Source organism: Odontomachus brunneus, unplaced genomic scaffold, assembly GCF_010583005.1.
Source record: "Odontomachus brunneus isolate Ranch 3 - 2012 unplaced genomic scaffold, Obru_v1 Obru_scaffold_177, whole genome shotgun sequence".
Lineage (NCBI taxonomy): Eukaryota > Metazoa > Arthropoda > Insecta > Hymenoptera > Formicidae > Odontomachus > Odontomachus brunneus.
The window spans coordinates 688,345-701,931 of record NW_022639627.1 but is presented as its reverse complement, the minus strand read 5'-3'; the positions used below and the strand labels follow the sequence as shown (position 1 = coordinate 701,931).

General features: G+C 40.8%; 2 protein-coding genes across 3 annotated transcripts in view; one reads left to right on the top strand and one right to left on the bottom strand.

Moving 5' to 3' along the window:
• LOC116851521 overlaps positions 1-13,587 on the bottom strand; it is a 146,590-nt gene that overhangs the window by 4,166 nt on the left and 128,837 nt on the right. The window lies entirely within an intron of this gene.
• On the top strand, positions 243-9,057 carry LOC116851520 (tetratricopeptide repeat protein 25-like). Of its 2 annotated transcripts, XM_032830982.1 has the most exons (7): positions 243-778; positions 1,050-1,305; positions 2,195-2,473; positions 3,325-3,736; positions 5,088-5,351; positions 6,255-6,528; positions 7,838-9,057. In XM_032830982.1, the coding sequence occupies exons 2-7, from the start codon at positions 1,065-1,067 to the stop codon at positions 8,192-8,194; spliced, it is 1,827 nt and encodes a 608-aa protein (XP_032686873.1). In that variant the 5' UTR covers positions 243-778; positions 1,050-1,064; the 3' UTR covers positions 8,195-9,057. The 2 variants fall into 2 exon arrangements, with proteins under 2 accessions (XP_032686873.1, XP_032686874.1); XM_032830983.1 differs by having other exon boundaries at positions 243-1,305; positions 6,258-6,528.

The following is a 13,587-nucleotide window of genomic DNA, read 5'->3' as shown; positions in this document are numbered from 1 at the left end:
TGTTATTACTCGAAAAGTTCTTAACGAAAAAATATTTTATTATAGCGTTTTGGAAAGCTCTCGAGATGTGCTATAATAATATGCAATGAAAAATGGAGTGTTCCATTTAAAAAAATTAATGTGACCTTGACCTGACTTTCGCTACGCAACTCAAGGTCAAACTGATGTGATCAGTAAATACATCTTTTTAAACGCCACAACTTTTATCTGAAACATTTTTTTCTAAAATGCTTAGTTTTCGAGATATTTCACCTGTCCGGGACTTTTTGAACACCCTGTATATATCGCCTCGCGTAGCAGAACTTTCCGACTGCCATTCCGAAGATTTCGACGCGTTGAATTTGTCATTGTTATCTCGCGTCTCGAACGAAGCCATTAAAGTAATCACGTCGGACGCTGCGCCCTATTCCGCCGCTATAAAGTTCATTAACGTGCGACAACGAGCCGACTTTGGTACTTCGCGTCTGCTGTCTTGAAGCAGCGCGTATGTAATATGTATACGCGTTCTACGGCGAAGCTACCTTTTGAAACTTGCGCGAGAGTCGCCCGGCGTGTATCATCGTCCGTATTTGCCTATTTTCACACGGTGGAAACCCGTCATCTGGATGTCACGTAATAATAACGTAAATTCCGACACCTGGTGCGTCTGGTAAGCCACAGCGGGAAAGCTCAGACACCACAAGGGAATTCGATCATGTGAACGTGCGCGTGTGTTGCCGATTTTTTTTCTTGCGGCGCGTTGTCGGTAAATTCATCGTAAAGAGACGAAAAGAGACAGGTGGGTCATCTCTCCCGATGACGTTTCCCATTATTTGGAATAATTAACATATTTGTGGTAACATGTGTCAGTAAACACACCAACTAACAGTACATTGCAATTTCTCAATTAGTATAAGTGTGATATAATACAGTGTGATAACAGAAAACACGTTGAAAATTTACAATGTCGATGTAATGTCACTGTTGATTGATATTTACTGGAATCAGCGACACATCGGTGTTACTACGAAACGAAAACGCGAATTACACCTTTAAGCCCGTCCATAAAGATTCCACAGTTCGTCATGTCGATGCCGAGGAGGGAAGAGGCACCTGTTATCTTCAGGGAGCCCGTCCTTTATCGCGAATGGGGCCATCGACTGGCCAGTCTGGGCAGAAACTCTTCGGCTATTGATTACTTCGAGAAGGCGATCAAATTGGCGGGGACTGAACAATTGAGAACGTTAATCGGCTACTGCGCGGTGCTGATCAGAGACGCGAAGTACCACACCGCGGTGAAACTGTCGGAGAAATGTATGGAAATAGGTGCGCACGACTGACGATCGTTTCGAGTGGCTTGGTGAAGCGCAAAGTGGAGGTGTTACGAGTGTCGCTTAAACTTTGTCTCCCGTACTTCACTTCGCGATACTAGAGTTATTACCCCTGGCGTTATTGCTAACTGCACATCCATTTCTCGTTCTTGCACACTTATAAGCGCCGCGCGTTTTCCTTCCCCTTCCTTTTCCTTTCCTTTAAACTATTTTGCAATATTTCATGTCCTGACAGGGCAACTCTTACGAAATGTTACTCACCCAGGTTATTTGGAACTACTCGTTTAAGGCGAGTTACATGATGCCGTATTTGAGGCGATGCTGAAGAAAGACAACGCATTTCCGTAGTTTTCTCTTTTCTTTAAATTGGATGCATCAAATAGAAAATGCTTTCACAGAGTGAAAGTATAAACATTAATGAACGATGCTAAACAGTTGCATGAAATCAACAAAACATTTTTTTACTTACCGACCGATTATTTTTCTTGCATAAAAAAGAATTGAAAAAGCATTTTCAATTTGATGCATCCAATTAGAAGAAAAAAGAAGATTATGAAACTGCGTTATGTCGGTATCCAGCATCACCTTAACACCGACTTTAATTTGCGGAATTGCACGCAAGCAATTTCGCGTTACGTTTTCCAGAAGTATCCCTCTCGCGAATAAATTGGAATCGGAATCCGAGTGGAGAATGTATATAGCTCGAATATAGTTCGAAAACGAACTCTCGCTAAGGTTATTGAGCGCGAAGCTAATCGTCCGGCCAGGTGATCGACGCTTTGGACGATGTCGATTGACTAACAACGTCCGCTAATTATCTCTCGCTGGTTAACGATAAAACGGTGAGCACGCTTGATCTCTGCGGATGCGTATCTCGGCTTCAGATCCCGGTCATTACCAAGCGAGGCAGATGCGGATGCGAGCGCTTTTCCAGGCCGGTGAGTTCAGTCACAGCCTGGTACACGCCTACGAGGGTATGCGACGACGGCGCAGCATGACCTTTGAACACGGTATCTATCAGGCCAACGAGACCATCGAAGATTGTATCGGCCGGAACACGTCGCCTATAGCGTTGCTGCTGCTCTATCCGTGGATACGGAAGCTACACGACTACCGCGACCACCTGGTTGGCAAACTCGAGAAGGAGGAAGACGAGTTCCAAGGTGCGAATCTTCTCGGAACAAACATGACTGTGCAGAGAAGCCACTCTCGTGATATCGCCGTTATCAATCTCGTCAACGACGAGGCACGGGAAAGCGTGTGAGAGGCAAGGAGAGAAGACCATCACCTCGTGGCTCTCTAATCTCTCTGCAGCGAGATTCAATTTCCTCGTTATTTTACGGGCGGAACGATAGCAGAGCAAGAAAATGTCCCGGTTCATATAGAATCTCTGATTTTACTGGCGCGGGAGGTTTGATTGAATTAATTATGATAATGTAAATCAATGAGAGACTAATATGAAAGCTTCGTCGTGCCCGTCGAGGAAAACTGAACACTAGGGATTATCCATTCTTGAAGTATTCGCAATTTTTGCGAATCGACACTTTTTCAGATTATATGAAGCATGAAGCCTTCGTGTCTTTTCTAAATAATTGTTCTCAGTTGTCTCAATTGAGTTTTCATTCTTTCGTTACCAACGGGACATATATTTTTCCCACCATTAATAATAACCATGTTCAATTGAGTAAGCAACTTTTTGGCATTCAGAACACATCAGCTATCACTCTACTTATTGTCGGGATACATATACCCTTCTAAAAATCCCAGAGAGACATCAGTGTCCCGGGCCGTCAAACATAAAACTTTTAATTTTTTTTTATTAAAATTGCATTATATTGATGTACTTAATGAAATGAAAATAAACAAAAATTGTAAATTTAGAAAATATAAAATTGGTAGCGAAAAGATATAACGCAACTGAATGATCAAATGTTTTCAGTTACGGTAACAGATGTATCATTTCTCGTCTGGTCTCTCATTCTGAAACACAAACTGAAATGATTTTTCCGTGTAGACATCGCCGCGGATGACGACGAGACGAGATTCAAAGTGAACGATCCGGAGGTGCAACAGCAGGCTCGAATGAGGAGGTTACAGCGCGTCATAGCGAAGATGTATCTGGGCTGCTTGGCGATCGACAAGGATTTCCTCGAGGAGATTGTCGGCCAGCCGGAAATCGCGGCTCCCGAATTGCTCGCACTCGCGAGCGCGTGCCATCGGAATGTCGGCTACCTGCAAGACCTCCTGCGAATGCGACGGCCGCTCTACGTTACGCTCCTCGAGCGCCGGAAGATATCGCGAGGGCGCGCCCTGGCGATCGAGCGGGAGCGGAAATTGCGCGCGAACAGTATCGTCGTCGCGGCGGATTTCCTGCTGCGTCGTTTACACGCCGCGAGAGTCAACAAAGATTACCTCGCCTTCTTCGGGTTGGTCGGGGCGTCGGGATTGCTCGGCGAGTTCTCGTGTGTGCATTCGAGAATGGACACACCGGGCGCCGGCCGCCCGATATTCCGAGTGTTCGTTCGTCGCAATTTCGGATATCCAACTACCGTGATATTCTCGCTCCACCGATCGGGATATCTGGATGTTCGCGATCTGAATCAGGAGGCCGCTTTGGTTCCTGGTCGCACCGAATTCGGGGCTTCTGGTCTTTAATTGCAGCCACGTTGAATTCTAATGTCAGAAGCGAGAAATCGCGAAATTCTCGCTCTTTTCTTTTCTCGAGGTGTATACGCCGTTACTTTTTCAATTAATCGATGATTAATATGAGCCAGTTCAATTTCAACGGATTCAATTAAAAGTCGTTCAATTGAAGATTGCTATGAGCAACGGGGATTCAAGATCGTTCAATTAATAATTGAACTTGGCAAATTCAATTACAGGCCGTTTCACTGACAATTGATACGAGCAAATTCGATCGATTTAGTCGAAGCTTAAAAAAATAGAAAATATTACAAAATATATTGGCTCAAGTTAATTATTAAATTGAGAAAACTTTTCTTTTAATTGATATTTTTATAACTCTGACGCTGAGAACAATTCAAAGTTGCTTAGTATGCCATTCGCTATTCCTCGACGGTGTAATTTAGTAAAATATACTGAGAGCTTTGCTTCTTGCGTTATTTTACGTCGGCAAATATAGACGTGGTAATTCAATCTACATTTATACGCATTATATCTATTACATCTATTAATACATTTATACATTATTTTCGTTACGTTTCTAGCGAAAATGAGTACAGTTGTGACAGTTGAGTGAGATTTGCCACTTATTAAGCCACTTATTAATTCACGAAGTGAGAGGAAAATTTTCGGTATATTTGAGTAATCTACCAATGACCGCAATGATGCGCGAAGAGGTCAATTCATTTTGACATATAATATCGTACAAGGAAAAACACGATTTTTCTTTGCTTTGACGTCGTAATTCAATACGACTGCAATGAGAAAACGGCAGTCTCGAGTTCTGTGTCGAGTTGGGATTCATAAGCTTCGCTTCTGCGTTCAAGTCCCTGTGAGAGATTGGCTCTCTTTTGTAAACTTGCGAATTCAAGCTCGAAATAGCTATGTATAAACGAACAATGGAACTTTATTAGCGGAGAAATGAGAGCAAACCTGCACGAATTTCTAATTAATAATATATGACATTTTATCTCTCTCTCTCTCTCTCTCTCTTTCGTCTTTATCTATTTTATCATATTAAATGTACTGTGTTCTGACATCTTAAAGCATTTCATATCTTGCAAAATACCTGACCGTTCTTTTCCGTCTGATCAGATTCGTCGATCGTATCAAAGACAAGTTCGACTCGTATTCGAGCAAAATGTTTCCGCTGAAGGAGAAGTTTCTGAACGCATTGTACGAAATGGTGGCGTGGGTTTACATTGATACGCGCGACTTGATGTGCCTAGACGACGAGAAAATGAAAGCCACATACTTGAAGCATCACTTCGGGATACGCGTCGCGACGTATCCCCGAGACTGCGATCTCGCATGGATGCCGTGCACGAATCCAAAGGAGAGGCTGAAATTATTTCGCAGGTATACTAATTCGCTCGCGAATATACTCGTCCTAGACTAGGAGTATATGTTTCGGCTTTGCTATCTACAAATTTCTACAATTTTCTTTTTTCCGAAATAAGCGAATTTCTTTTGCTTAATATGCAATCGCATATATATATATATATATATATATATATATATATATATATATATATGTATGTATGTATGTATGTATGTATGTATGTATGTATGTATACATATGTGTATACATACATATATGTATGTATACATATATCACTAAATAATAATAGGAACATACCATCAATGTTTCAATTTTTCACTCAACAATGTACAATAAATGTAATAAGGTAAACGTCCCAGTGGTTGAATATACATGTCCCAATGATTGACATATTGGTTTTGTATTTTTCTTTGTTGAAATGCTTTTCAATATACAAAACATAATAAATAAAAAGAAAAATAAATAAAGAGAAATAAAAGAAAATATACAAAACATAATAAATAAAAAGAAATATTTAGTTACTTTGTAATTTTGTTTCATTTTTTGACAAGCATCTTAACAAACACAAGTATATTATTAGTAATTCAATTATTGGTACATGTTCAATCACTAGGACGTTTACCTTATAGCACGTGTGTTATATAACAGTGTTACATCTTGAGTAGAAAATTATAACATTAATATAATGTTATTACTATTTGGTGTTTACTGATATATATATATATATATATATATATATATATATATATATATATATCTTATATTTATTACAACACACACATATACATACTTTGTGTGACTTATAAATGTCATACAATTTATGTGTATAGACTTTGTAATCGCAATTAAATGTGTAGTTCGCGACGGTAATTTTGAGTAATCGATATCCCCCGAAACGATTTCAATATTTGCGATGCAAGCAGAAGATTAGCCATGGCGTACGCGCCGCTTGAGCTCGCCTGGCTGCATCACGATCTGTGCAAGTTGCTCGTCGATATCTGTCGCTTCGACCTAGCGAGATTCTACGGGAAGAAGGCGCGCGACATGGCGCAGGAGGCAAATTGTAAGCAATGGATGTTGAACGCCGATCATCTGATCCTGCGAATCGAGATACATCAAAATAACAGGAACGAAGCCAGAGACGCCGCGATGTCAGCGCTCGCGTGTGCCAAGAAGCTCGATATCGATTACTTGGTATAAATAAAGTGCCGTGATTTTGCAAACTTCGCTGGCCTTTTGTGGTCGAATCCGCTCCGCGATATCCAATTAACACGCGCTCGAAATTAGTTCGCGCTTTCGAAATCAGCGCGTATATAAAATCTATAAAATAATCCATAAAATAATCGGAGAAGAGCGATTCTCGTTTTTAGACTTTTATTAATAGTCGTTATTTAAAATTTGTTTCACGCGAGATGCTAATGAAATCTAAACTTAGAGGCAGAACTGAGTTTTTCAGACGAATTATGTATTCCACTGAAAAACTCACATCTACATGAAGAGAATATTATTGTTCTTCATTTTCACATAAATTCTTTTCAATTTTACTATTTTTCTAGTAGTGTATAAACTATCAGTAAGATCTATTTTTGTAAGGAACATGGTAAATTTCGTTAGAAATATAATATATTTTTCAATAGTATATTTTAGTTCCTAAAATATAAATAGAACATATGAAATGAAGAGACTCTCAGTTATAAAATTCTATAGTAATTTTTGTTATAAAATTCTTTCCATATCTCTAAATTTAGATATATATATTTTATTTGAGGTAAATTTCAAATAATGACTATTAACAGGCTTTAAATATTTCTCTCTCTCTCTCTCACCGTCGCAGGTAACAAGACAGTAAAAAAAAACCTACGTATCAACAAATATCGTGTCAATTGAATAAATTATGATACAGTATTGATACAGTGCGTGTCAAGGTAATTGCTGGTGAAATCGCAATCGTTGGAATCGACTGACTCATTACAATAATTATATAAGTTGTTTGATTAACGCTTGAGCTAAAAAGTTTTGTTCATTCAAGCGAAGTATCGTCGATTCCATCAATTTTCCGTCTCAATGCGTCGTGTCCGCTATATAACGCGATAAAATGAGAAGTCATTTTCTTTGGGCACAATTTCGAGCTCTCATGATACTTCTTCAGACGCACTAACGACCGTCCGAGTTTCCTCCCGCCGAATAAGTTTTTACTCAAACGTTGTTCACACTCATTCTCGTTATTTGCTGGCGAATTTCTCTCTCTCTCTCTCTCTCTGCCTCTGTCTCCCTCTTTCTCCTCCGCGCGCGCGCAGCGAAAAGAGCGAAAAGAGCCCCGGGAAATCGCTCTCTTTTCATAAAGACAGACGAATGTGATCCTCTTTCGCGAGAGAAGCAGTCCTCACTGTCACGATGAGCTGCGCGATCAAATCGCTGACGTAGGTACCGCAAAGGGTTCCTCCCTTATCGACGCGGAGGACGCAGTTAATTCGGCTCGCTGATTTCACAATGTTACCCACAGATAGACTTCTACGAGAGGGCCATCAAGCTGGTGGACGAATTGGACATGGAGCGGATCGGCGACTTCGACGGCGCCGCCTCCAGGCAGCAGCTTATCCTCGAGTTGATGCCGCAGGAGATGAAGGGGGAGGTAGACTTTCTGTGGCGGCGCATGGACGTCGTGCCCGCCAAGAGACGGCTCTCCGTCATGCCGGGCTGCAAGCCGATCGATCGGAAGCGCAAAATGACGTCCAAGCGAAGGAGTATATTACCCAGCCCGCCCAAGGACCCGGAAAGAGACGCGAGGATCGCCCTGTTGAGGCAGCACGACGCACGTGTCACGCGACCGGGCTTCGTGGATTTCGAAGAGTTTCAGTGACGGTCGTCCAGTGACGAAACGATCGCGATCGAGCATTGTCCGTTGACTCATTGTGAGGCATATCGGTTGTAGTTACGCAAGAATGATCCGACTCACATGACCCACATGAAGTATGTTTCGATAGAAATGCATATGAAAATTTGATAAACGATTTAAAAAGTACAGATAGCACTGAGGTCCGCATTAATACTTGTCATCTAAAACTTGTCTCATGTAAGATACTCAGACTTTGATTCAGAGTCAGTTTTCTAGTTGAATTGTAATATGTGTGATATTTATATCTCTAACTGCGATTCGACCGGAAAACTCTCATCTAACTCTGGATTGAAACCCGAATATCTCATTTCAGACGAGTTTTAAGTAATAACTATTAATACGGGCCTAAGATCCTTCGCAATCGTTCAAGAAATCAAGCATAGTCAATTTGCTTCTCTTTACGGATATTCATTGACAAGCTTAAAAATGGATACAAAAGTCGCTAGTAACTAGTAAAAAATGATGTAAAAATGATAAGGAAGTAAAAACAATTTTTTCATTAAACTTAGGCACTCCCAAGGTTTTGCATAGAAATACTAATGGACTACCAATTAGTGAGAGAAAGTCAAAAATCTCTATTGTGTAGGTTGGATTATTCCTGCGCAAAACTATAGTCAATTATCGCCGGGTAATCAAGAACGCGAATGTGGACTGACGCGAATGAAAATCGCTCGGCCGTTGTGCCTCATTCAGGCGCATCTGCTCGTTTCGAGTTTATTCGAGCATATCAGGCCGACCATTGTGGAGAGTGATTTTCGTTTTACCGCGGATTTATTCGATGTAATTATATAATGGGTTATAATAATCATGTTAAAGTTCCAAATGTACCGCCACGCGCTTTATCAACGTCACTCGTCGTCCATCTCGTAGCCCATCAACCGGTCCGCACTTCATTCTCTGTCCTGTACGTTTTATTTACCTCTTCTTCCGTTTAATTCGCTCCGTCATTTTTTCCTTATTGTACTTATCGCATGTTATCACGACGAACAACAAGACAATCTCCCAGCCCGGTCTAATTATTTCCGAGCACGAAAGGGGCGATTTATTCTCCGCCCTCCCCGATCGGGCGTTTCCACACGCGCGAGGATAATTTTATAGCGACCGTCCCTCGTCCTTGCGGCAACTGTATAAAGGATGACGCGTCGAGTTCGCATAGTTCGCATAGTGTGCGACGCCGCGGACGGATAGGGTGAATTCTGCCCGGCCTCGCGTCACTGTCGCGACGCGGAAAATTTTCGACCGACGACGACGACGAATTTCCGACTCACCGTTTTACGTAACCGCGCCGATTCCACCCTTTATTCGCCGTGCATCATCTCACTATCTCCATGCGTCCCGTTATCCGGTGACGTCTGACAGGATGATTTCGGCGGTGATACACGGTCGTTTTCCAATAACGGCATCGCGCCAAATCCGAGACGGGGCAGCAACATTCTGGCTGGCCGGCGTTACCGGAATCACCATTGCGGAAATCTCCTTACCGCGCCGGTACTCCGGCTCTCTCACCCTCCAGTCACCGTTTTTTTTCTCGCTGTCATTCTTCTTTCTTTTTCCGTTCTCTTTTTCCTCAGTCGTTAGCGCACCGTCTGAAATTCTAGTTTCACTCGCTCCTTCTCCTCTTTCTTTCTCTCTATCTAGCTACCTTTCTCGCTCAACTCGGCAGCAGCATTTTATCGTCAACGGCGCGTCGACTGTTAATTGGCAAAAATAATTAATTAACCGCCACATGGGGACAGTATGGTAATTTATCGAGTAGATAGCGAAGAAGAGAAAGGCTGGGAAGGAAAGGAGGGAGAACAGAATCGGAACGTTGGAAATTGAGTGTAATCAGCGAGACGTGTGTCTGCGGTCGGGTAGTTGAAATTCGATAAAAGTCTTCGAGTTAGCTACCCACGCGATCTGCGAATCCGTCGCGCTCCCGAGAAACGTCCAGCCGAGTGTATGAAGTTGGCACCCCACTTTTTGAAATTTATAATTTTGAAAGTTGTTCCAGATTGTTCTGACTTTGTACCACATTGTTCCAAAGTATTGCTTCATTCGAAACGGTTTTCGAATAAAACAAAAAAAATGATTTTTTGAGCTGCCACCCCACTTTTCGAAAATCAAACATTCTGATACCGCAATAGATTGTTCTAGTTGTTCCAAACATTGTTTCAAAAGCACAAATCAATAAGTTTAATTATAAGCCCGAAAAATTAAAAAAAAGTTTTTTGACAATCTATCGGATCAAGAGTAAACTTATACTATCTTTCTTGTTCCAACCGAGATCTTTTTGTTCTGAGTTGTTCTAGGCTTAAGAATTATAGTTCTAGAGTATGAGACTCATAAGATTATTCGTTCTCCGAAAATTCGTAAAAGAATCGATTTGACAGTACTCGACGTCAAGAGTAAACACATGCTTCCTTTCTTGTTCCAATCGAGATCTTTTTGTTCTGAGTTGTGCTAGGCACAACTTAAGAATTATGGTTTTAGAGTATGAGACTCGTAGCGTCATCCGTTCTCCGAAAATTCGAAAAAAAAATCGATCATCTAAAAAATCTGAAAAAATTCTGGGATACTCTAGAAAGATTATATTTTATGTTCCAATAGTTACTTTAGTCATTTATTAACAATTTTTTGCAATAACAATTTAAATTTGCCGAAATCGACAAAAAATGTAATTTCGTAAAAAAAATTCATAACTTAACAACATATTAAAATTAACAAAAATATTTTCAGGTTTTTTTAGATGAAACTATTTTCTTAAAAAAAAAAGTTCTATATACTGATTTAAAAAAAGTATAATTATTTGGATGATTGAAAATAAGGATGATTGAAATATATTTCTGAGGTGACAAAAATTCAAGAAAAAGATGATTTCTTACAAAAATTAATCTTTATTATAGAAAAATTGGCGGAAATAATTACAAAATGTCATGACAAAATAAGGCTTCGTCGTTTAAGCCTAGAACAACTCAGAACAAAAAGATCTCGGTTGGAACAAGAAAGATAGTATAAGTTTACTCTTGGTCCGATAGACTGTTTGTCAAAAAACTTTTTTTAATTTTTCAGGCTTATAATTAAACTTATTGATTTGTGCTTTTGGAACAATGTTTGGAACAACTAGAACAATCTATATCGGTATCGGGCTTTGTTTTCAAAAAATGGGGTGCCAGGTCAAAAACATTTTTTTCATTTTTTGGGCATATAATTCAACTTACGGATTTGTCCTTTTAGAACAATGTTTGGAACAACTAGAACAATCTATTGCGGTAGCAGAATGTTCGATTTTCGAAAAGTGGGATGCCAGCTCAAAAAGTCATTTTTTTTGTTTTATTCGAAAACCGTTTCGAATGAAGCAATATCACTTTGGAACAATGTGGTACAAAGTCAGAACAATCTGGAACAACTTTAAAAATTATAAATTTCAAAAAGTGGGGTGCCAACTTCATACACTCCGTCCAACCGGCACCCTTGCGTGGATCACATATTGCAAGATGCATGGGAATTCAGAAACAAATAAATAATAATTGACAAATAATGAATTATAAATCCTCGTACACTTTGACATTTACCAGGTCTGTAAATATAAAACCGGAATTTACCCATAGATGGTTCTAGCTGTTAATGTAGTTACCGTCAAACCGCGTCATTGGCGCCATTTCCTTGTTGACATTTTCAACTCACAACAATACAAGTTTCATACAACAACATAGTTTGTAATAGCGTTGAACATGTCGAATTTTGTGCCTGGAAACTACGATTTGCGGACAGCATTGATTTTTTGTTACCATTTGAAGAAAACTGCTGCAGAATCGCATCGAATGCTTATCGAAGCTTACGGTGAGCATGCTCTTGGTAAATCACAGTGCTTTGATGTGGTTTAAAAAATTCAAAAGTGGCGATTTTGACGTGAGAAACGAAGAACGTGGAAGACCACCGAAAAAGTTTGAAGACAGCGAATTGCAAGCATTATTGGATGAGGATGACACTCAAACGCAACAACAACTCGCGGATCAATTAAATGTGACACGAGAAGTCGTCTCCATACGTTTGAAAGCCATGAGAAAGATCCAGAAGATGGAAAAATGGGTTCCACATGAACTGAATGAAAGACAGAAGGAAAACCGAAAAACCACTCGTGAAATGCTGCTCGCCAGGTACAAAAGAAAGTCATTTCTCCATCGAATTGTGACTGGCGATGAAAAGTGGATATATTTTGAGAATTCTAAGCGTAAAAGATCATGGGTAACTCCAGGCGAACCATCGACATCGACTGCAAGGCCAAATCGCTTTGGACGCAAGACAATGCTCTGTGTTTGGTGGGATCAGAAGGGTGTGATCTATTATGAGCTGCTAAAACCTGGCCAAACCGTTAATACTGAACGCTACCGACAACAAATGATCGATTTGAATCAAGCTTTGCGTGAAAAACGACCAGAATATAAAAAAAGGCAACACAAAGTGATTTTGCTTCATGATAATGCACCATCACACACAGCAAAACTGGCCAAGGAAACTTAGAGTATAACACTCTAAATTATAGGCACTGTAGAAAAAAGCTGGTCTCTCATGTGACCAGCACTGCAGTCGAACTTCTCGTGTGTCTACAATGATTTCAAAAGAGAGCATCGTAACTAAAACCGTGAACAGCCGCCACTGGAAAACCCACCTTGATGGCTCTTCTGGATTGACAGTGATTAAGGAGGATAATAATTAAGAAGGACTCAATAATTGGCTATAATATCCTTATACATGAAAAATGCGTTGCATCTTGCGTCTGCAGAATAAGACTCAAGACAGATAATTCAGGACCGTTCTTGAAGAAGCGCGAGCGCTGCGTGTTGTTGGCAAGTGCGCATAGAACTTACGAAGATGGATCGTCGCTCATACACGGCGCGCTCATACGAGAGCTCTCGTAGTTATAATAGCTTTCGGTGTCTTTCGCCTTCTTCCTCGAGATTGCCACCATTCATCTTCCGCGCGATAACGAAATTCCGCAAAGCTACTCTATAATATCCGATTCAACGCGAAAAGCGGACAATAACGATGAGAGCAATATCCAGTCGCGCGACGGGAAACACGGATCGGCATGAAAAAGTCATTAAGCCAGTCCGCAGTCAATTCGCGTTCTCGTGGGCGATTAATTTGACGCGCGACGAGACCCCCGCTAGATGTCGTGAATAATTCGCCGCGCGTTACGTCCGTTTGGGACGAAAAAAGAAAGGATCGATCGTGACGTCGAGCGGAATTTGGTCACAAGTCGGCGTAACCGATCTGTCAAGGAGCGTCTGTCAAATCGCACGAGGTTGATCAGGCCGAAATCAAAGAGAGAGAGAGAGAGAGAGAGAGAGAGAGAGAGAGAGAGAGAGAGAGAG

Excerpts from the sequence above, each read along its gene's own strand:
- LOC116851520 (XM_032830982.1), top strand. The coding sequence starts at position 1,065 with ATGTCGATGCCGAGGAGGGAAGAGGCACCTGTTATCTTCAGGGAGCCC. Across the intron at positions 3,737-5,087 it reads GATTACCTCGCCTTCTTCGG|ATTCGTCGATCGTATCAAAG; the intron begins GTTGGTCGGGGC and ends CCGTCTGATCAG. Across the intron at positions 5,352-6,254 it reads AGGCTGAAATTATTTCGCAG|CAGAAGATTAGCCATGGCGT; the intron begins GTATACTAATTC and ends TTGCGATGCAAG.